We start from the raw sequence: 23,720 nt of genomic DNA, 5'->3' as shown, positions 1-23,720 counted from the left end.
CTTTGCAAGCACCCAGGATAAGAGGTGGAAATTGATGGCTGTTAGGCAAGAAAAAAAATCTCAGAACAAATATTCACATCTCTAACTGATCTGCTTTTAGTTTTTTAACTGTTTGACTTATTTTGTCTATTTCCAATACAGTTTTTATTCTAAAGTTCTTTGCAACTCTTCAGATACTTTCAAATTTGTTAGCCCTTTGATCCACATAGCATCCCCATAAAGGAGAAGGGGACAGATAGGACATGCTCAGATTTCCAGATGGAGGAACAGAATCCTAAAGAAGATGGTTGATGTTTCCCAAGTTTATGTTAATTATAAGCAGCAGAGCCAAAACTGGAGCTCAGGAGCTATTGATTCCTGGTCAGATATTCTTTCAACAGCATCCTAATTACTGAAAAGGAATGTGTGTGTGGACGCCTCTGCCTGGGTGTTTCTTCTTCCGCGCTGTGAGCTGCTATTTCCTGTCAGGTCATTCTCTTCACTTTGGTTTCTCTATTAAGTATCTAAATTAATAGAAAATGAATACTCATCCTATTGAACTGAGCCAGTAATTTGAAATTTTTATTAAATAGTAGGAAATGAAATGTGCAAATGTGGACACAGATAAGAGGAATTATTGGGAAAACAGCACTGAATGCTGTTGTATGAATATTAAAAGTCAGTTCCAGGCATCATTTCAAATTCTCTACTTTCATTTTCCCACTGGCTCCAATTTTCTGAACTATTCCTTTATTTTTTAAACAAACGTGGTTTTATCATGTGAATTCTGAAAGCTGCTTTAAATCATGTTGTAACAAGATGGGCTATGAATAAATTAATTAAAGTAATGGCTTATGTATTATCCACTGTAGTCAGTCTTGTGTAATACATAGGAAAATAGTACCTACCCTCCCTGCAATACACAGATCCATACATATTTAAGCTATATTTTTTCAGTCATTTGTAAACAGTGTCTCCAAGGCAAAATAGTACCAAGAGTCTTTTAGAAAGGAACTGTAGATAGGGTTATAACACTGACCCTTTCTATTTGCATTGCTTACCGAATAAAGGCCACATATGCTACAGAAAATAAACATCAATAATTGTAATTTGTTACGAATGAAGCCTAGTTGAATGAGTAAAACTCTGAATTGCAGAATGGTTTTTGAAAATGTATGCAAAGTTATTTTCAAATAATGATCCCTCATGTAAGCTATTCTAATAATGAACCTGAGTTGATCAGAGAACTGATATTGTGATGTTTGCACCACTCTGAAGGCCATCTACGCCAACTGTTTATTCTTAGTGGGAATGGATTTGGCGCTTGGAGCAAAATTTTTTATTACATGTCTAAGCATAGGAAATTTTAAATTAAACTAACTGGACAAAAATACACATAGTTTTCCTAATTTGCTCGTGAAAGTTTCTTTTTTTAAAAAAAAATTTATTGTATACATTGTTGGCCTATACCATTTTTTGCTTCGCAGTTCATTTTTTTTTTTTTTAAATGAGTTCCCTCTCTTCTCATTTTCACCCTTTGAATTTTACTTTTGGAAAAACTGATGGAATCATGTGTATCTGTTGGGTCATATTGTTTGTAAACATTGTCCGTCTTTTAATTGATTTAATGTATTCAATAAAGTAAGAGAATAGATATTCCCATTCTGGACCTAAAGTCCTGCTCCTCTCTTCTCCTTCCATTCTCATTCCTAGGCCATTGCACTTGGTCACTGAGCTTTAAGTACTATCTATATGTGTGTCCCCCAAATTTCTATGTTCCACCCAGGACTCTTTCTGAACCCCAGACCCTTATTCCTGATCACTTACTAGAGCTTTCCTTCATTTGGATGTCTCACAGGCCTCTCACTCTTATACCTAAGTGAAGTGAAAGTGCTAGTCACTCAGTTGTGTCCGACTCTTTTCGACCCCATGAACTGTAGCCCACCAGGCTCCTCTGTCCATGGGATGCTCCAGGCAAGAATACTGGAGTGGGTATCCTATTCCTTCTCCAGGGATAAGCCCGACCCAGGGAGCCCACCTGGGTCTCCTGTGTTGCAGGCAGATTCTTTACTGTTTGAGCCACTAGGGAAGCCACAGTCCTAGGCTCTACCCCCAGCCTCCTCCTCGTCCTGCAGCTTCTCTGTATCAGTAAACAGCACTCCCGTCCTTCCTGGGAACGTTGACGTCAGCCTCTCTTCTTCATCCCCTGCTCCCTCTCCTCTTCCTTCTCTCTCCACCCAGTCGATTAGCTGCTGCTATGGTCTCTACTTTCACTGTCTCCAGGATCCAAATATTTCTCATCCACTCACCACACTGGCTTGGCCCTCCCTTATCTCTCTTCTGGATGTATCGACAACAATTCCCCCATCTGCGCTCCCAGCTTCACCCTTTGCTTCTTTGCAATCTCCTAGCACCTCGGTAGCCATAGTGATGACAAGTTGTGTTCGTCTTCTGCTCAGAACTTCCAGAGGCTCCTTGCCTTTTCGATTGAGAGCAGAAATCATTATCATGGAGTAAGACTCCACAACATCTGGCCTTGGTTACCTGACCTCCTTCCTACCACTCGCCTTCTTCCTCTCACTCTGTTCCAATTTCCCTGGCCTCCTCACTGCTCCTGACTCAACATCTTGCTGTTTCTTTCTCCCTTCTCCTTGGAATGATTTTCTCCAATTCCTTCCTCCTTTCCATTCTCTGCTAAAATGTCAGTTTCTCTGACAATCCCATTTAAATGGCATGCTCCCACCCAGGATTCTTTGTTCCCTGTCTTGGCTTTATCTTTCTCCAAGTGATCCTTGCTATGTTTTCTGTTTATTTCTTTAGTGCCAGTCTTCCCATATTCACTGTCAGCTTCAAGGAGACATGAATTCTTGTATGTTTTGTTTGTTGCTGAATCCCAGAATCCAGTGCCTGGCACTCGGGAAGCATTCACCAAATATTTATGTAATGAATTAAAGGGATGAGGTGGGAAAAGGTCAGACTGAGACGCACAGTGGTACTGAAGTAGAATGTGTGTGGGTATGACTGCTAGGGGTGGAGATGGGAACAGATTGAGGCAAGCAAGTGAAGGGATGGCTTTGATTAAAAAGGGTTTTGGTCAAATGTCTTGATCAGAGCATTGTGACAACCAGAGAAGAAATTTGACATATGTGTTAAGGGAAACAGAGAGTACACAAGTTAGATACTGAAGCCCCAGTATTCTGGCCACCTGATGTGAAGAGCCGACTCATTGGAAAAGACTCTTATACTGGGCAAGATTGAAGGCAGGAGGAGAAGGGAGCAACTGAGGATGAGTTGGTTGGATGGCACCACTGACTCGATGGACATGAGTTTGAGCAAGCTCTGGGAGACAGTGAAGGACAGGGAAGCCTGGCGTGCTGCAGTGCATGGGGTCGCAGAGTCAGACATGACTGAGTGACTGAACAACAACAGGTTAGCAAGCTGTTGTATCAAAGGCCCATCTAAGATGGATCTTTGTTTTTGATTAAAAGCTCAAACCAGCTTAAGGAATTTGGGGGCTCACACAGCTGAACAATCCAAGAGCAAATGTGGCTTCAGGCATGGCTTTACCTGGGACTCAAATGATGTCAAGAGACCCCTTTTTCTTTCTCTCCATTTCTTGGAATTGTTTCTTCAGTTGTCAGCATTATCTTCAGGCCCTGTATCCTGTCTCTCCAAAGTCCCTGGGAAGTTCTCACAGCTTTTCATTGCTTCTAATGAAGTCGCATGCTCATCACTCAAGCATCCATGCTTTAGTCTGGGGATGAAAGACTCATTGATTTAGGTGAGGGCACACCTCACCCTCAAGCTGAAGGTTGGGGAGCAGTTAGTTTTCCAGAGGGAACTTGCAGTATGACTGTCAGGGAAATGAAAGCTGGTAATGGCTAACAGATGAGAACTCCAAGGGGATAATGAGGGCTCAAACTTGGATCATTGCAGCTGGAATGGAAAAGAGAGGGAAGAAGTAACAGGCATCTTGGAGATGAAATCAAGTGGGTTTCCTGTCTCTGAACGTGGAGGGGAAAGGACACAGAGAAGCTTGAATCCAACCCAGCTTTTTAGCTTGTGTGACTAGGGTTTGGCAATGTCATTAATGAAGATTCAGAATGAAGTAGGAAGAACAGATTTATGAAAGGAGGAAAACATTTTGTTACTTTCTCATCCCTGTTCTTCTTAATAAAATTGTTTCCAGCTTCTTAGAGTTAAGATGAATTGAGTTCTGCAAGAGGCAGGAGGCAAATTCTTCCACCAACCACTTATTCTCAGAAGACTTGTCCCCACATTTAAGAGTCTTGTCTCCGAGCTCACATGTGAGAGAATCAGAATGAAAATGTATTTTCCCTCAATAGTTGAAATTTCCTTTGGTTGAGCATCTACAGAGTAGAAAACCATTGGAGCCAAGTTCAATCTTGCTTTCTAGAAAAGTCCTACATGAGTGATTTAGGATTGGAAGGCCGTCCTCTCATGCCCTGAGGATTAAGCTTAGAGAAACACATGATGCTCATCTATAACATTCTAGAGCATGCTTCATCCCACTGTGAAGCAAAAACTCTTAATTGTTGATAGACCAGGATGCAAGAAACAAGTGGAGGCAGGCACTGAATGGCAAAGTGACGTCTGCAAATGTAGTAGCAGCATTTTTTGAGTGTCTGCTATCTGCCAGGTGGTGTTTCTAAGTTCTCAACGTGCAATGCATCCTTTACATCACCACGTCAATCAGTCCTTTTGGTGAGTCCTCTTACTGTCTCTAGTTTCCAGATGAGAACACTGAGGCCTGGAAAGGTTAGATCCATTGCCCAAAGCCCAACAGCCATATACTGGAACTCAGACACAAGCAGCCTCTGGCTGCAGGGTCTGTGCCCAATAAACTAATCGTATGTTCCAGAACCACCCAAGACAGTCCTCATTTCTGCCTGTTGTCTTGGCATAGTTATAAATATGAACTCTAGAAAGTGTCCCCATTGGACAAGAAGTTATAAACACTAGTCCTCTTAACCACGATATTTTGCTCATTCAAAGTCAAGAAAATCAAGTCCAAGCAACAGAGGGTTCCAAGTGGTTAGGGTCTATCTCCAGTCACGAGTGGAGTGACAATTCACCCCACTTGAATTGAATTGAGTAGTGAATATGAAACTGAAGTGAAAGTGTTATTTGCTCAGCCATGTCCAACTGTTTGTGACCCCCTGGACTGTACCTCTATCCATGGAATTCTCCAGGCGAGAATATTGGAGTGGGTTGCCATTCCCTTCTCCAGTGGATCTTCCCAACCCTGGGATTTAACCCAAGTCTCCTGCATTGCAGGCACATTCTTTACAGTAAGTCTGAGCGACCAGGAAGCCCAGTGAGTATGACTCTCTGGTAATCATCCAGTTTGTTCTAAGAATGAAACTGGCTGCATGGATTGGTGTAGATTTGGTTTTAACCAACAAATCCCTCTGTTCTCTTATAACTTTTGTTGTCTGTGCGACCCCATAGACTGTAGATAACTTTTGAGGCATCCTTTTAGATGCTATTGTCAGCCTGCTGGTAACCACAGTTCACCTCTTGCTGGAGCGGTTTTATTTATGCCTCGACACTTGGTCCGTGCAGGTTCCCCCGGATCTGCAGAATGAAGTGCTGATCAGCCTGTTAGAGACCGATCCGGATGTGGTGGATTATCTACTCAGAAGGAAGGCCTCCCAGTCTTCGTGAGTATGCTTGTTTTCCCATCTTCTCAAATCATCTTGGGGATGTCTATTTCCGTTTCCAAAGAATTAGAAAAGTTTACATAACTCCACGCAGGGTGACTTGAGTGGAATTTTGGTGACTTCCTGGCAAATCTGATCTGTCCCCCTAAAAAGAAAATCCTTGTCTTACCAATTGACTTGTCAAATTACAAAGTGCCTTTGGGGATTTTTCTGCTTCATTTTTTGTCTTTTTCCAGCCCCTTGAGACTGTGTTTACCAGAAAAAAAAAAGAAAAAGCCACTAAATCACACTGGCAGGAAGTGCAGGAACTGACAGTGATATGCATCAGTGATTCCACTTCTACAGTCCTTAAAACTGTGCTTAGCAGCCCCCAAGGATGCGCCTGGATGCATCTTACCTGTGTAACTCACCAGCGGGACAGGTGCATCACCAAACCACAGGACAGGCCTCAGCCAAGGCCTAGGTGGCCATTTGAAATGAGACATGTTCACCCTCTCGACTTGCCCACTCTTTATAGCTAGCATCCTTTTGATAGAAACGCACACTGGTCTCCACAGGCCCCCATGTTTGCAATGAGGAAAATACAAGCCTCCCTGTAGGCTATGGTTTGCCACCATTTTTTCCCCCAAAGGAGAAGCACTGAATTTTTCCTGCTGGTTAGATTTTATGATTTCTCTTCACCATTGGCTATAGAGGCAGAGTGTATGGAGGGCGCCAAACATTTAACAAAGCCAGTTAAGGGGACAATATTGCATCATGAACCAGGAACGATGTTGCCATCAAGGCACCAAACCCTAAATTTGTGACAGGAAAAGTTGTGATCCTTTGTGAAAGTATCATTTATGCTGTGCTTTTTAATCTACTGAATTTCAACAATTCTAAGACACATTTCCCCCCAGGTTTTATAATCCTTGAAATTAAGATTAATCTTTTTTTATTAATTTTTTATTGGAGTATGGTTGCTTTACAATGTTGTGTTAGTTTCGGGTGTACAGCAAAGTGAATCAGTTACACATATACACATATCCCCTCTTTTTCAGACTCTTTTCCCATATAGGTCATTACAGAGTATTGAGTAGAGTTCCCTGTGCTATACAGTAGGTTCTTATTTGTTATCTATTTTACACATAGTAGTGTGTATATGTCAATTCCAATCTCCCAATCCACCCCAGCCCTTCCCCTCCTTGGTATCCATAAGTTTGAGATTAATGTTATAATTAGTGACATGTCTTCATAGCATTTTCTCTCTTAGTCATACATAAATACTGTAATGGTCTGTCTTATTCAGTGGTATCTTGGAAAGATGGACATGCATTAAATTGTTCTTTTATACTGATGTTGAATTTGATGTACTAATTTTCATTTAAAACTATTTCAAATGCTTAAAAATTCTGTTCTTTACAGAAACTTGGTGGAAAGAAATTGCACATTGTTCAGGCCTCCTTCTTTTCTGGGTCATTACGTTCATAACCCTGCTCAGTTCAGTTTCACTCTATGTCCTATAGAGCAGTGAAGAATTTTTAAGTGGATCATCCTTTCAAGAGCACTTTTTAAAATCCATTTCTATGCAAATCATTATCAAGATAATTTCTGCTTCAAGTAAGACATTCTGCCTAGATTCAAGCCCTAAGAGCAAGGGAGAATAAAAATTAATTCAAATTATATACATGGGCTAGCATTTCATGGTCTTACTTTTCATATCAGAAAATCAGTCTTTCTTAAATTTTCCTGAGATACCTAGCTATCATCAAGGTGTAGATTCTAATTTAAACTAACACAGGACTTTTCTTCGCAGTAGATCTTGTGCGACCAGAATTTAAAGGAACTTACTTATTTCCTTCCCCTGCAAGAGAACAGACATTGTGGCCTTCTCTCTGTGAATCCCGCGTCAAGCTGCCTTTAAACCACTTCTCTGTGGAAAAGCTAGAAAACACACACCTAAAAAAAGCACTGATTTTTGACTTGCCGAATTTCTTGCTTTTACATGGCATTTAAAAGTACATGAATATTATACGTTGAAGAATAGGTGATAGAAGTTATTTCTGTGTGGTTTTCAAGTACACTCTTTGCATATAAACACCAATAAATGGGCCTTTCTTTCTCTGATCTTAGGAAAAGGAGGAATCATATTAAGCCCATCCCAAGCTGTAGAGTGGTTTGGCCTCTTCTGTTGCCTGTCCCCATAGGAACAAGAATCGCAAGGCCTAGGCAAGCTGACCCTATTCCAAGATGTTGGGTGAGTGACAGGGCTTCAAGGAAAGGGAGGTGAGCTCACAGGAGCATGGAAGATGGCAGAGACGAGTGCCATGGAACAGAAATCTTTGGGAGAAGACCGGCTAAGTAAGAAGTGAGTGTCTAGTTTTTCCCTCTGGATACAGGTCAGACAGCAGCTCAGAAGGGTGATAATGCTGCCAGGAAATGAAAATACATACATTAACAAATAAATATGGATTTTTAATGGCCATTTGAGGCTTGCAAGTCCTAACCCTCGAGCTGTAGATAGTCTCTGCAGGCTTTAAAGCGTGCTTCTCCACTTAACTGTGCATCTGGGTCGCCAGGAGTTCTTGTTGAAAAACTCTCTGAATCACTCTGTCTGGGGAGGAAGCCTGAGAAACTGCATTTTTAACAGACCCTCAGATGGAACTGTGATATGGCTGGGCCATGGTGCACACTTTGAGGAGCAAAAGCTTAAAATCTCAAGGCAATTTTTTTTTTTCAATTTTTTTGAAGTATAGTTGAATTACAACATTGTGTTAATTTCTGCCATACCACAAAGTGATTCTGTTGTGCACATATGTACATATATATATGTATACACATATATATACATTCATTTTTTAGATTCTTTTCCAACATGGTTTATCACAAGATACTGAGTATAGCTCCCCGTGCTCTACAGTAGGACCTTCTTGTTTATCCATCCTATTTATAAAAGCTCACATCTTTAAGAGCTTGCAGGTTTGTTGAAGTAGGCCTCCAAGGGACAAATGGTATGTGCTGGGTCCCTGGTTCTCAGCCTTGTCTCCCCATTTGAATCACCTGGGGAACCTGAAGAATACCTCCACCTGGGTGCCCCCCCTAGAGATTCGGATTCACTTATTCTGGGGTGCAGTCTGGACACCGGGATTTTCAAAGCCCTCATGTGATTCTCTCTCAAGTGGCCAGGCTAAGAACTGCCAGCTGAGAGCTGCCCCAGTAGATACTACATATTTCCTGTCATCCAGAGAGTTGAGGTTAGGTGATTTGTTACATTCCAAAGGGGGCTCTGTGTTGACAGAGATGGCAACCAGTGCTCCAGACCATAAATCCACATGAACTTTGGAGAAGAGAAAGAAATGTTTCCTGCTGTCTCATGGATAGCTTCTGAGAAGAGCAAGGATTTGAAGGGAACTTTGTAGGGCTGGAGAGGTTGTCAATAGGCCTGGATGTTTGGGGAGCTTGAACCAGGGCCTGGTCATAAAAGTAAATATGTCAGCTGGCTGGGGACACAGTAAAAAAAGCTGGCCAGCACAGAGGGCAGAAGCCCTTAAATGGCAAGCTTAGTGGTGATGCCTAAACCAAGAAGCAGTGGCGAAGAATTAGAGTGATGAGAGATCGTGGTCATGATAGATTACAGAGCTGACAAATTGCAGGACCCCAGTGCTGGCAACACTGGCATGCCAATTACCCATCAATAGCACACGCTTATATGATACAAAATGCTGGTCATGAGGTTTGAATTCAGAGCCAGATTGCCTGAGTCCAGATCCCATTTCCACTTCTAGTTAGCTGTGCTGTCTTGGGTAAATCAATTTCCTCATCTGTAAACTAGAGATAAAAAGTCATACTGGGATGAGGACTTCCCTGGCAGTCCAGTGGTTAAGACTCTGCACGTACAATACAGGGGGGTGCAGGTTCGATCCCTGGTCAGGGAACTAAGATCTCACATGCCATGCGGCCCAAAAAAAAAATAAAGAGGAAAAAGTCGTACTAACTTTATAGTTATTTGGCTATTAGTATCTGGCTTTAAATAAATGCTTAGTATTCGTTAATGATCATTATCACATTGCTTGGCATTTCATCATTCTGTTCATTTATAACTACTTACCAAATTAGGAGTTGGTAAGTATGTGTAAGTAGTTTTAAATGGGGTGCCACTAGATTCTGCCTTGCTGTCCATGAGACAGTAACTTACGAAGGCAACATGGCATGAGAGAACCCATCCGTGTTAAGTTGTGGCACTCTGGGAAAAGGCAAAGCCCACCTGATCTAACTGGCATCGGGATGGTGGCATGGTTCTAGAATAGAAAGAGGGGTGAGGACGAAAGGCACCGAAGTTGGGAAAGTGACCTGATCGCGTCAGGTCAGGTAGAGTTTGAAACGGACAGGAAGCGGTTCCGTTTGCAGGTCATGAGGTGGAGGACCTGGATAAGCTGTGTGCAATGGAAATGAACAGAACTCTTGTTCTGAAGATTTTATTTAGTGAAAACTCAGCTACAAGGGCTATAAAATGCAAGAATGGAAAGGATTTTCAGGAAGACCACAGAGTGGAAAGCAACAGTAACTTCTAAAATGAACTCTGTAAGTGCACTGATATGCACGAGCTCTCTTGTTATTCTCTTCCTACTCTTTGATTTATTTCCTGAAGCTTCTGTTCTGTGCCATCAATTCACATACCTAAATAAGGTTTTAGGTTCCTGTGCCCCACGTGGAAACTGCATAAGATTTTATTTGGAGTGGACAAGTAAATTTGCAAAAGAGTGTCAAACCAAGAACAAGAACATACTCATCATAATTTCTGTTTTGAAAGATGAAACATTTAGTAATAGTTGGGAATTTCATGCTTCCATTTGAGTTGTTTCCTCTTCTGTATGTGACAACTGAACTGGGGGAGTGAAAGGAGGATTCATTATTTTTCCTTGTGCTTGTCTACTTACATTTTTGGCTTCAACCAAAATGGAATGCCAAGAGGAGATTAGAAGAGATTTATATTACTAAAAAGGCAAGACTTCTAGTTTTTTAATTGCTTGTCTGGTATATTTATTGGAATTATATGCTCTTTTTTTCCAAAGATACTTAGAATAGATTTCCCCCCTCCTTGATTTAGGCATGTAAGGAAGTAGGGGATGAGAACAGAATCAAAGAAGACAAGGTGTGATAAACACAGGCATTTGCAACAGAACAGAGCAGGGCTGGGACTAGGGTGAGGAAAGTGAGGTGCCAGTTTTAAGGGTGTGCTAAAACAGTCATCAAAATGAACAACAATTAAATGTAGCAATTTTTAAAAACCAATGTCATCGCCAAAGATCTACAATGAACAAAATAGCAACAAAAATTTTAGGAGACCTGGGCAAGTTCTAATGTCTATCTCCTGGTGGGAGTGTGGATCCATGTCAGCTTCTCTTTGGAGCGGGCTGCCTTTGTCCCTAGGATTCTGCATAAGGGATGTTTTGCAGAAGTGAACATGATGAATGTGAAAATCTTCCATAAATCCAGAGTGGCTATGGCAGTGGATTCCTTTCCAATCACAATTAACAGCGTCAACGATGGTTATGTGCTTTGAGTTCCAACAGACGGAAGGTTTATCAGTTCACGGCTGAACCAATCATGAAACCAAAGCAAGTCTGAAATCCCCAAGGATGTTTCTTACTGGGGTCGCTCAGTCAGGGGCCGGGCCGGCCATTTCCGGTGATTGAACCGGAGTTTTCCGTCTGTCCACAGAACGCGTTCTGTGCCTCCGGCTGCAGTGCAGGCCTGCCCACAGTACCCTGCCAGCGTGTTTACACCCTGACCTGCAAGGACCAGCTAAGGGTGAGAAAGCAATTCGCTCTCCGTGTCCATCTCATGCCTGTTTGGTTGGCCAAGACTGGCCATGCATGCTGTGGATGGTCCCGAGGCTTTCAGGGCTCATGGGAAAGCTCTCCAGTCATGGAGGCAAACCCATGTCAACTGGCAGTGTATCCACTCAGCATTCCCCACCTCAATCCATGAAATTCCAACACCTAGAGAGACAGAACACCATGTGCCTCTCAACAATGTCTCACTGCTTAGAGTAAATATTTTCTATACATAAACACATGAATATTTTAGCCCTTTACTTGGAGCGCTGAACTTAAAATTGTCTTCCAAGAGGTGAATTAGCTTAGAGGCAAATCTTAGAGAAGATATCAGTGACAGCTTGTCTCATTTTTTTCAAAGATACTTACAGGGAAGGTCCTGGATTTGTTTCCAGTTGATTTAATGATAAAGCAATGGAGTGACACTAAAATTTTTGAAAACTCTGAACTCCCAATATTATAGTGAGACTTCTGAGGAATAAATATAATCATTTTATTTCATTAATTGGTGGGCTCTCGTGTGGAAAGACAAGTCTTCCCAGGTGGCCCAGTGGTAAAGAATCTGCTGGCCAGTGCAGGAGACGCAGGTTTGATCCATGGACTGGATCCCGGGGGATCCAGAAGAGGAAATGGCAACCCACTCCAGTATTCTTGCCTGGAGAATTCCATGGACAGAGGAGCCTGGAGGGCTACAGACCATGGGGTCTCAGAGAGTCAGACACGACTGAGCGCATATGCACACGTGTAGAAAGACAACCCTTGGGCGTGGGTTCTTGGGCAAATTTGGCCAAAACCTTACTGACCTCTGCTGAGAAATTAAAATGATAAATAGGAAATACTTTAAACATATAAAAGAGCCACCAACTGTAAGCATAAAACAAGGCATTTTACTATTGATTTTGAATACTTTTAAACTATACAGTCCAGGGAATTCTCCAGGCCAGACTACTGGAGTGGGTAGCCTTTCCCTTCTCCAGGGTAACTTCCCAACCCAGGGATCAAATCCAGGCCTGCTGTGTTGCAGGCAGATCCTTAACCAGCTGAGCCACAAGGTAAGCCCAAGAATACTGGAGTGGGTAGCCTATCCATTCTCCAGAGGATCTTCCCGACCCAGGAATCGAACCGGGGTCTCCTGCCTTGCAGGAGGATTCTTTACCAGCTAAGCTATCAGGGAAGCCCATGATTTTAAACAGTATCTATCAAATACATTTTCAGAGTCTCGGCCCCATGCAACGTCAGCATCCCCTCATTTCTTTCGGTCCTCTCTTGACGTGTGATCAGAGTTGTTAACAGTAACTTCATCCAGTTGCTGCCACACAATGAATTCTATATACATGTCAACTTATGTGCTTCTGCCAGGCCAAGGGGTTGCTTCACATAAGAGGCTACCCAAGCTGTTCACCATGTGCACTCAACCTGCATCAGCTTCCATGGCTAGGTATACTGGCTGGGGAAAGAGGGATTCCCCACCTGCCCATGTTCCTGGGAGTGACCCCAGCCCCACTGAGGAGGTCCATGGGCTGTGTCTGCCGCTTTCGCCTCCACCCCCAGGGATTAGCTCTGGCCTCCTCCTCCGGTTTCTCCCTCATGGGGGCTACAGCTCTGGTGAGCTCGGTGGCTTGACTTGGAGAATGACACTGAAGAGCAGAGAAAGGCAGCTTGGCCCCTCCTGCCCCCTCCCCTTATCATGTTCTGATCCATAACCAGATGGCATTCAGTGATCTGGCTCCTGCAGGCTGGAGCTGGCTGTGATGGGCACGCTCTCTTCTCTAATCCACTGTAGCCCTGCCAGCTTGAAGTCAGAACCAGCCCATTGCCCCCACTGCCAGCCGGGGCTGAGGCTGTGGCCAGTACCTGTGATCTCTCTGCTGACTTGCCTCCGAGGAGATAGATCCATAGCCCACGGTCACATCTATGGGGTGAGGGAGGGCAGGTAGGCTTGGTATCTCAGGTTTGGTATCTGACTTCTCTCAAGTATCAAAATTATCTGGAGGGCTTTTAAAGCCCTGCACCCAGAGGTTCCCTTTCAGTCCTCAGAAGCAGCACCCATTTGGCTTAATGATCTGTTGTCACCATCTTGAAATTCTAGTCATTATTCTCACTGTGGGGCCCTGCGGGTTCATTTGGCCCTGGGCCCTGCTTGTGATTGCCAGTCCCCTCGGGAGATCCAAAGGGCAGCCTGCGAATTCGCATTTCCAACCAGTGATGCATTTCCCAGATGATGGGGACGCTGCCATGTCCGAAGTGCTGTCAGAAGTACTGTCCCTGGTACTTGAGATGTTCAAGAAATTTCTTTCATGGGGTGTTCTTCCTGATGCACGTTAACTGTTGACTGAATCTGCAACTTACGTTTTGCTCTATATATTCTCTTCTGTATGTTTTGTAAGACAGATGAGCAAGATATGAGACCAAACCATTGTGGTCTCCATGAGCTACAATATGACCTTTCCAAAACTCTCTTCCTGTTGTAAGGGGGCCCAAAAGCAGCTGTGGCCCTGATAGATGTTTTAATTTGGCAAAGGAATTGACTAGGCTCTCTTTAAAACAGGTCATAAAAGCAGGTTTTATGTGCCCACTCTTATTGAAATAACACTGTGACTTATTCCAAGTAGACATAAGACACTTTCATTAATGAATGGAAAAATGTCAACTAAACAGGGAAAAACAACTGAAGTTAGCCCGGCAATTTGATGTCTAGCCCCGGTCAGAATGTAGAACCCAGATTCTGAGCTGAGCTCTGTGTGGCTTCCAGTTCAACACACTTGTATTTGCTCATTCTCACAGTGGAGTGTCCCCAGTGAGAGTCAAACCCCATGATGACAGACAAGGGTCCGTTTGTTTTGTCCTGTGTTCCCTCCATAGAATCAGAGAGAGTTTTCCCCTTTAATTAAATGATGGCAGTTAAATCGTTTTTTTCTCCACTTTCCAGCAGAAGTAGTAAGTTCCTTTTATTTTTCCTTCATTCATTGAAAGCCTAAAGTTTCTGGAAAACCATCCTCGTGGGTTGTCCTCTGGCTCTTTCCCATAAGGTCATCAGTCATTGGTTTAAAGAGGAGGCAAGGAAAGGACTGTTTATTCCATGTGGGTAAGAAATTCCCTCAGCAGAAAGTGCTTGGGGCCCTAACTGCCTCGGTGACAGGGAAAGCTTGTCACAGCTGAGTTGCCTTCCCCTGTCAGTAAGCCCGGCCCGAGCCCCCAGTGAAGCTGGACCCCCTGACAGCATCCTTTCTCCTCCTGCATACACAGAACCCTTAGATTAAGAAGGGCTTGCTCAGGCATGGGGTTACCTTCTATAAGATCACCAAGGATTTGTCTTGAAAAATTAATTCAAAAGAAAGTAAAGACCAGAGAAGTGAAGTGGGGTGAGGGGTGGGGGGGCAGCAGAAGCAGGTTTGGGAACTTTTAATCAATCTGTGATCATTTCCCTTTAAGATGTTGTCAGGGCCACTGTTTTGAGGAAAGTAGAAAATACAGATGTTCCCAGGTAAGACTTCAAACAGTCTTGTCATGTTCCTGATGTTCTTGTTTTCCTGTTCGGCTCACATTTTCCCCATTATTTCTGTTGCTGTGACAGCTCATGCTCATATAAAACTTAATGGACATGCTCATTAGTACGCTTTACATCAATTTGTAAAAGCACGCATGCCTTGTAGAATCCTTTTAGGTGTATTTAAATACCATGGATTCCAGTGACGGTCATATCTTTTTAGCCACCATTTTATCCATAAAACAGTTATTCCCACCACCACCACCATCATCATCATTGTCAGGAAGGATGGATTGATTAACATTAGTATTTGGGTGAAAGGAGAAAAGGTGTCCATAAACTGCATGTAACGTTTCACTCATAGTTTTGTCTGAATTATTTTTAATTCAGGATATTGAGGAAAGTTAAAGAGTTATCTACAGTTTTCCCTATTTAACAGATAGCGAGCATCAGATTTTAATTTTTAAATGGAAACAGGGATTGAGGCAACAGGCATTTCAGCGACGCACCTTGAAGGGTTTCGTCACTTCGCCCTGCCGTTTCCTGTGACATCCGTTGGGTTTTGCTGCCATCTGCTGGCCATTTCATAGAAACGCTTTCACCTGATTGACATAGGAGTCTTGGAACCTTGCTCAGAAACTCTTTTTTGTTTCAGCCCCTGTGTCCACACATTCTCCTGCCGTCATTTGTAAACCTGTCCACTGGTTTGAATCTGGTCTCTCATTGCTAACACACTCACACACCTGTAATTGTCTCCTTGTGCCAGAAGCCCTGACATGCTGAGGTCGGAAGTCTCCTTTTCCATGGGAGGAAGGCACTCGTCCACAGACTCCAACAAGGCCTCCAGCGGAGACCTCTCCCCTTATGACAACAACTCCCCTGTGCTGTCTGAGCGTTCCCTGCTGGCTATGCAAGAAGACGTGGTGCCGGGGGGCTCAGAGAAGCTTTACAAAGGGCCGGAGCCGTGTGCACGCCGGGTGGGCCACTTGCCCTCCTCGAAGTCGAGGGAGAGTTCTCCTGGACCAAGGCTTGGCAAAGGTAATTCATCCAGTCCCTCTGATTGCACCTGTGGCCTGGTGTGGGCGCTTTGGACCTAGTCTCCAACCCTTCCTTGTTTCATGTTTCTCTAATTCAATGAGCATTTACTGAGGACCTGCCGAACACTCATCCTGGGTCTGAGTCCCTGCACACCCAGCTAGGTGGGAAGCAGTCTCCAGCTCAGTGAGCCCCAGACAGTCCCAGCTGACTCTCCCCTCCAGCATCCGAGGAACTTGCTGGCTCCTGGCCTGTGGGCTTGGGTACATATCTTTTAGTCTAAGATGGCACCCCGCCATTGCTGTTACTTTTATACAGAGAACAAGCTGAACTCACTATATAAGGAGCAGGCATGTTCCAAATAAGTCTCCATGGCAATGATGACTTTTAGGCAAAAGAAGATTTCCATGGTCAAAACATTTGGGAAAGCCTGAGTTAACCAAGTGAACTGTTTCTCTGCTGTACAAGTTCTCAAAAACCTTTACATTGCTAGCAGGCACCATGAATTTCCACGATGGGAGGGAGGGGTTGGTTTGCAGCTTTTCTCAAATGGATTTGACCACTGAATGTTCAATTTTGTACTCCCCCTCCACAGAACAATTCCTCAGGGTCAGGACTCGCAGGACACTTTTAAACTGATCACTGGAAGACACAATACAAATTCTTGCTGCTGTATCACAAATATATAGTTTTCTCTGAAGAGTCACTCTGAAAGGGCTCCCTTTTTTTGGTGCTTTTAATCACAGCAGCTTTATTTTTATTTCACAAGTATTCCTTTCAAAAATTTCTTTTAATTTACAGTGAAAACAGTAGTTGGTATTTCCATCAGGCATAACATTTCTTTTTAAAACGTAAAAGTACTTGCCTCATCCGTGAAATGGACTCAGGGACATCTCTTCAGGATTAAATGAGAGAATGAACACATATGAACTGCTGAACACAGGGAAGCACCAGTAGACATTTGCTTCTAGAAATAGTCATTATCATCACGTTGCCGAATTTGTTTGTTTAGATGCTAAGTCGTGTCTGACTCTTTGTGACCTCACAGACTGTAGCCCGCCAGGCTCCTCTGTCCATGGAATTTTCCAGGCAAGAGTACTGGAGTGGGCTGTCATTTCCTTCTCCAGGGGATCTTCCTGACCCAGGGATTGAACCCATGTCTCCTGCATTGGCAGGCGGGTTCTTTACCACTGGGCCACCTGAGATGCTCTTAGGTTTCAGGATTGTAGTAAGGATTAAATGAGATGGTGGGAACACCTAAGATAGAACCTTAGGCTGTAAATATTTACAAACGGATTAGGGAGGGTGTATGAATAAACACATGTAGGACTGTGACTGCTGATGCCACAGAGGAGTATTCCGTAGGCAAGATAAACAAACTATAACCATTGTTCCTCTGTCTCTATGTTGATGCGGTTGAAGCTGTTGTCACCCATGACAACTCTACTCATTTCCTAGGGCTGCCATAACAAGTGAACACAAACTTAGTGATTTAAAACAAAAATTTATTATCATACAGTTCTGGGCGTCAGAAATCTAAAATGGGTCCACAGGACTGTGTTCCTTCTGGAGACTCTAGGGAACAATCTGTTTCCTTGCCTTTTCCAGCTTCTGAGGCTGCCTGCATGCCTTGGTTCATGGCCCTTTCCTCCATCTTTAAAGCCAGCAACATAGCATCTTCTATCTTACTTCCCTCTTATAAAGACCTTTGTGATTACACTGGGCTCACACAGATAATCCAGGATCATCTCCTCATTCCAAAATCCAGAACTTAGGCACACCTGCAAGACCCTTTTCACTATAACATCTTCACAGATTTTGGGGATCATGACTTACTCTGTCTACCACAGCCATCACAGAGAAAGAGCCTTTTCGTGAATCCCAAATGGAATAGGCCTCTTAGAAGGCAGGTCTGCATCATATTCTGTCTTGTATCCATCACAATCTCGAATACAATACTTCGAGTAGAAGAGGTGTCATAAAAATATTTATTGATTTATTTTTAATCTTCAGTTTTCATTTGGAGTTACATACCTTTCTTTTACACTTCTTCCTAGATATGGCAGAGGAGGCTTTCAATATCTGGGGAACTTGGCATTCAACGTTAAAAAGTGGATCCAAAGACCCAGGAATGACAGGTAAAGGATTATATTTTCAAACTAATATTGCGCTTACTTTTAAAGTTAATTTTCTTTGCTTTTCACCTTACTATCATCATATTACATGCTTCTCAGATATTATTTGAAAAATGCTGTGTTGACGTAGGGGGAATATTCACAAGCTAAAAGTTGAGTGTTATATTTTATTTGGGGGGAATTTTTAGGACTCCAAGCTGGGGAGACTTGGAGTAGTGTGAGAGAACTGCTCTGAGGAGGCAAGGGAAGGAGCCAGGTTATATAGACATTTGCAACAAAGGGCAGGTAGTCTGAGTGTCAACAGATTATTGTTAATTAAAGGAAAACCAGATATCTCAAGTTAAGGAATTTAGCACTTTTCTCTGCCTGGGAAGATGCAAGAGCCTGGGCTCACTGAAATCATTCCTTTGATCTGCACCTCAGCTACCTGGGGCCAGTATCCTGTATTTTCATGTCCTGAGCTTCCTCAGGGCTCACCACAGGGAGTGGCTGCAGGAAGTGGCCACCATCTGATGGCTGCTAGATGACAGGTATTCTTTTTTTTTCCTGAGTTTCTTCAGGGTGGCTCACATTGGAAGGCTGCAATCACTGAGGGCTGTGACATCCTTGTTTACTGATATGGCAGGAAATATCCCATTTCCCAGCTGGAAATAGGGGAAAAGGAGATAAAGCTATACCTTTCCACCAAAGTACATCAATCTTTGACTTTCTTTCATTTGCAAGAGTTTTTAAAGATAGTTATAATCATTCTGACTGTATGCCTTTATATGATTTGTCTACCTTTCATTCTCCAGTTATTTTCCATTATTGTCGTTAAGGGCTGTGTAGTATTTTGGATGCATATTCATAGTTTATAGCCCAGTGTTGGGACCACTGAGTTGTTTCCATTTTTTTAGTGATGTTGCAATAAGTTAATGTCAGGGACGTCTTTTATGTACTTTTTGGATTTTGTATTTTAAATTGTAAAAAGAGTTCACAAAATTTTAGAAAGCCAGTTATAAATCTGAAATAGGAAAGTGGGAAAATAGGAAAATTCCTTGGTGGTCCAGTAGTTAGGTCTCCGTGCTTCCACTTCTGGGGGCCTGGGTTCCATCTCTGGTTGGGGATATAAGATCCTGAAAGCTGTGTGATGCAGCCCCCCAAAAAAATACAAAACAGAATAAGAAAGTGGGTCAAAATATAATGAACCTATCCAAGAATTCAGAGGTATAGTCACTTCACATTGCATAGAGGATACAGTGGCTTGTGTTCCATAAGCCATAGTGGCAGTGCCATTTCATGGTACTGTCCATATCACTTTAATCTCATTGGTATTGCAAATCACTGGGTTTGCATTTGGGTTTCTTTAAAAAACAAAATTGTGTTTATTATTATCATTTGCCTGTATTTCTCACCAGTATTTTTCAATTTTTCTATTAATCAGCTGAATTTCACCCACAGATTATCCTTATGTCATTGGCTATTTATGTATACTAGTGTTTTTTAAATTGATTCTTGCAAACTCTTCTTATAATAAAGGCATTAACCCTTTGACCACATTGTTTGCCACTGATATTCCTTGCATTTTCTCCCTTTTTGCATATCTGGATACTTTTTTAATGTTTTACATGAGTAATTCTATCTCTTTTGTGTGAATTCTTTCACAAAATTAATCTTAACTTTTACTTAAGCATTGGCGAATTAGTCATCTATACACTTTTCTCTGTCACAATATTTCATTATTTTAACACTTAATTCTTTAATCCATCTGGAATATATGTTAATATATAATATGAGGGCTTCCCTGGCGGCTCAGACCGTACAGAATCCTCCTGCAATGCGGGAGAACTGGGTTCGATCCCTGGGTTGGGAAGATCCCCTGGAGGAGGGCATATAATATGAAGTGTGTGAATTGTTTTATTGTTTCCCTGTGTGTGTGTGTTCCCTTTTTCATTGTTTTGTAATACTTCCCATATTACATTTTTAAAGCATGGTGCATTTTTATTTTAATGGCCTCTACTCCAGTTTGAGTATTTGAGTATTGAGCCATTGTCTAAGTACATCTCCCCTTATCCCATGAGCTGCTTTACTGTCTTTTCCCCCAAGGATAAATTATTCCAAGATATCCTACTCTGTTTTCCTTCTGCTGGTTCAAGTCTGATCTGTCCCTGTGTACATGTTTATATGCCCCTCTCCCCGCAAAATGATCTCCCTGCTTACTTTTTAAGAAATGAGAGAATAGGGCAAATCAACAGGAGACAGGCAGCCTAGGGACATATGCCCCAGGAACTCCTCATTTGCTTGTGAAACACACTTTTTTTTGCTCTCCTTTCAATTTCCTGAAGAAAGTTGTATCAGTTAGGGAAGGTTACAAACATCCTCTAAATGTCAGTGGCTTAACCTTTCACAGGTTGATTTATCCTCACTACGCAGTCCAGTGTGGATTGTGCAGGGTAATGAGGGGTGGGAATACTCTGTTCCAGTCATGCAGGGGCTCAGCTCAAGTTTCATCTAGCCAGTGGCTCCCCCATCCTCAGAGGCCTCAGAGTCTTCCATGGTTGCTCCATTGTGGGCTAGAAGTTGAGGGAAGAGACCAAGTCCAGACAACTAGGAGTGCATTTGGTGTTTTTCCTACTAGACCAGGCCTAGAAATGGCTTCCATCACACCTCCACATTTGTCAGCCAGACCTTATATATGTGGCCCGCCTAACTGCAAGGGAGACTGGGAAATATCATCCAGGAAGGAAAGGGGATGATGGGTGAATAAGGAGCCAGCCTACCCCACAGTGGCAGGGGTAGAATATTCACATGGGCTGCTGCCTTCCCCTTCTGGCACTAAATGGGGCATTTTTTATTCAATTCATTTATTCCTACAGCTTTGATTGACACAAGAGAAACATGGAAACACTATAAGTATGTCTCCTCCCAATTTCAAGTTGCACTGAACAGGAAGAGAACGTTCCTTTTACCTTCTAGGTTCAGAAAAGTTTCCATAAGCACGGCAGAGAGGGGCTTTCCGAAGGCAGAAATTAAGGCACAGGACTATATAGTCTCATTTGACAATGAAGCTGCCCGAGTCCAGGCATCTGTCTTTGGAGCTGTTACATGAATTGTGCTGATAATCAAGAAGCATTGGTCAGGTCTCTTACTAGGAAGTTTTCTACTGTAGTCAGCCACAGCTAAACATGTCCTGTGCTTTAAAAAAAAATTTTTTTTTTTGTTTTGAAACTTTCAAGGCATCCCGAGAGGGAGGCTACAAATCAATTGCATTTCTCGTCCTTCTCTCTGGCTCCCAGGTTCCTACAGCAACATTTTTGAAAGCAGCTCCCTCCGCCCGGGGCCGTGCTCCCTGTCTCAAGGGAACCTGTCCCCAAATTGGCCCCGCTGGCAGGGGAGCCCCACAGAACTGGACAGAAGTGCGCAGGCTATTCGGAGGACTCAGACCACGAGCCCGGCGGCTGAGGCGAGGGCGCACGCCCCGGTGGCCCGCGTCTGCAGCACGCCCCACATCCAGGGCGGCGGGCAGCCCATACCAAGGCCGAGGCCGGAGCCGTGCTGGACTCTGAGCAGCGCCGAGGACCTCGCCGAGAGCGAGCCGGAGGGGGCCTGGCTGCAGAGGAGAGCCAAGCCTCTGCCCCAGAGACCTGCAGAGGGTGCCAGGCACGACAAGCGGCCTCCTCCTCCTTATCCTGGTCCAGGAAAGTCAACCGTAGCATCCCCGGCCCACCAAGCCGCCGAGCCACCGCTGTGGAGGCCGCGGAGGCTGGAAGAAGGCTCCGGAACAGCTTCGCAAGAGGGAAGCCAAACAGTCGAGCCGCAGCGAGGGCACCAGGCCGCCCAGCAGAAAGCGAGCAGCGCCTACCCCAGTCCCGCCGGCGATCAGAACAGTAAGACCTTGGGGGAACCCAACTGGCTCGACTGGCAGAGGGAGCGATGGCAGATCTGGGAGCTCCTGTCCACCGACAACCCCGATGCCCTCCCGGAAACGCTGGTCTGAGCCCCCCACGCTCACCCCTCACCTCCCAAACAGCCTTCTTCCACTCAGTAGGGGAAAAAGTGGATGTTGGACAATTGGGCACTTATTTTTCTTCTTTTACACTTAAAAAAAAAATAACACGAGAAGTCAGTACACTTAAAGATAGAGCACCCTAGGACCCTGACCCTTTATAATAAGATTCTATTGCATAGCCAGCCTTCAGAAAAAAACAAAAATGTATGCTAACGTCCGATCTAAAAGCTATTCACATTGGCTCTGTATAAGATAAAATTCTCGCTTTGGTATAGCTTAATTGTATTTATGTGTCTTCAGTTTTGACTCTTGTATATTCTGTAACAGATTATGTATGATAATCCTATATGTTATATTCACAGAAAACAGAAGGAACACATTTTTTAGTCACTTATTCTAAGTAATGAGATTCTATAGAATGTTCTAGAATATGCACAAGCGGGTTTCTGTGCTTTTGCCATAGCTTTTAACTGGGGACAGCCCTTCTTTCAATGCCTAAGAATAACACTAACAAAGCAAAATAGAACAGAATATGAGAAGCCATATTTTTATATAGTAGTGAGATACAAAAAGAATATAGTCACTGAATGCCTTTTCATATTGAATATGTTTTAAGGAAAATATTAAATTTGATACATTATGGAATATATTTTTAGAATCTGTTTAGAAAGAATTCAGTTAATGAAACAAGAGAAAGGCCGTGCCTGACAAAGAAAGAATAATTAAGAACTTCTCCGTCCCATTTTAGGTCAAATTCAACTTTATATACCAATATATAATATATATTTATAATGTACGATTTCTATGTATTTTTCAAAACTATAAACTGGAATCCAACTATAAAGTGTTTGAGTGAAAAGAGAGTACTCAAATTACAGAACATGGTTTTTCCTTTTGCCCCATCATCAGTATTAACCAAATTATATGCAGTGCTTTGTGAAGTAAATCATATTTGGAAAAAAACGGAGCTCTGTATTTACACTGTGCCAAAGGCTGAGGAAATGTTTTTGGTAATTTTCTGTGCAATGTAAAATGTTCCTACCATACTTCAGTAAAAATTTGAAGTTTTTCAACTGCAAAGCAATTTTTGACCAGCAGGTGGCAATTTGCTTCAGTATTTTATGAGATTTTTTTTTCACTTCATAAGGGAATGTGTATCATAGAAAAAGATTTTTTTTTTATAAAACATGCTACTCTTAATTTTCATATTGGCGATGACATTTTCAGTGGTGTTTCTTCAAGTTCTTGTGCCATAATGAATAAAAAGTTAAAGCAAAGGCTTTGTTCACTGGCATTGAATCTCATGAATGAACCCACACACCATTCCACATACACACTTCCCTATCTGCAAGTCCAAGTGTAATGAACAGTGGCAGTACTATCCACATACAGCTAAAGAGCTAATAAGAAGTTGTAGGTGGCTTGGAGACATAACCCAGTGAAATTGATATTTGTTGCAAGTGAAGGTTGATTGTCATTCACTTGAAACTCAGTTGTTGATGAGGAAGTAGATGGGAACTCGGGTGGTTTCCCATGTGCTGGACAAGTGTTTCCCAACACAATCCTTGTATGTCATATCTACACTACAGGCCTTGG

General features: G+C 42.9%; 1 protein-coding gene across 6 annotated transcripts in view; it reads left to right on the top strand.

Annotated features, from left to right (window-relative positions):
• The window catches only part of ARHGAP6 (Rho GTPase activating protein 6), a 542,861-nt gene extending 519,467 nt beyond the window's left edge, over positions 1 to 23,394 (top strand). For 5 of the 6 annotated variants that reach the window (XM_055563245.1, XM_055563247.1, XM_055563250.1 and 2 more), the window contains exons 10-13: positions 5,566 to 5,663; positions 15,733 to 16,004; positions 18,059 to 18,139; positions 21,412 to 23,394. In XM_055563245.1, the coding sequence (XP_055419220.1) occupies positions 5,566 to 5,663; positions 15,733 to 16,004; positions 18,059 to 18,139; positions 21,412 to 22,112 (1,152 nt within the window). In that variant the 3' untranslated portion in view covers positions 22,113 to 23,394. The remainder of the gene's footprint in view (positions 1 to 5,565; positions 5,664 to 15,732; positions 16,005 to 18,058; positions 18,140 to 21,411) is intronic. The other variant, XM_055563246.1, reaches the window with a different exon arrangement.
• Positions 23,395 to 23,720: the final 326 nt, after the last annotated feature.

The sequence above is a fragment of the Bubalus kerabau genome, chromosome X, assembly GCF_029407905.1.
Source record: "Bubalus kerabau isolate K-KA32 ecotype Philippines breed swamp buffalo chromosome X, PCC_UOA_SB_1v2, whole genome shotgun sequence".
Classification (NCBI taxonomy): domain Eukaryota; kingdom Metazoa; phylum Chordata; class Mammalia; order Artiodactyla; family Bovidae; genus Bubalus; species Bubalus kerabau.
Note: the sequence above shows the minus strand (reverse complement) of the source record. Positions and strands in the feature narration are given on the sequence as shown.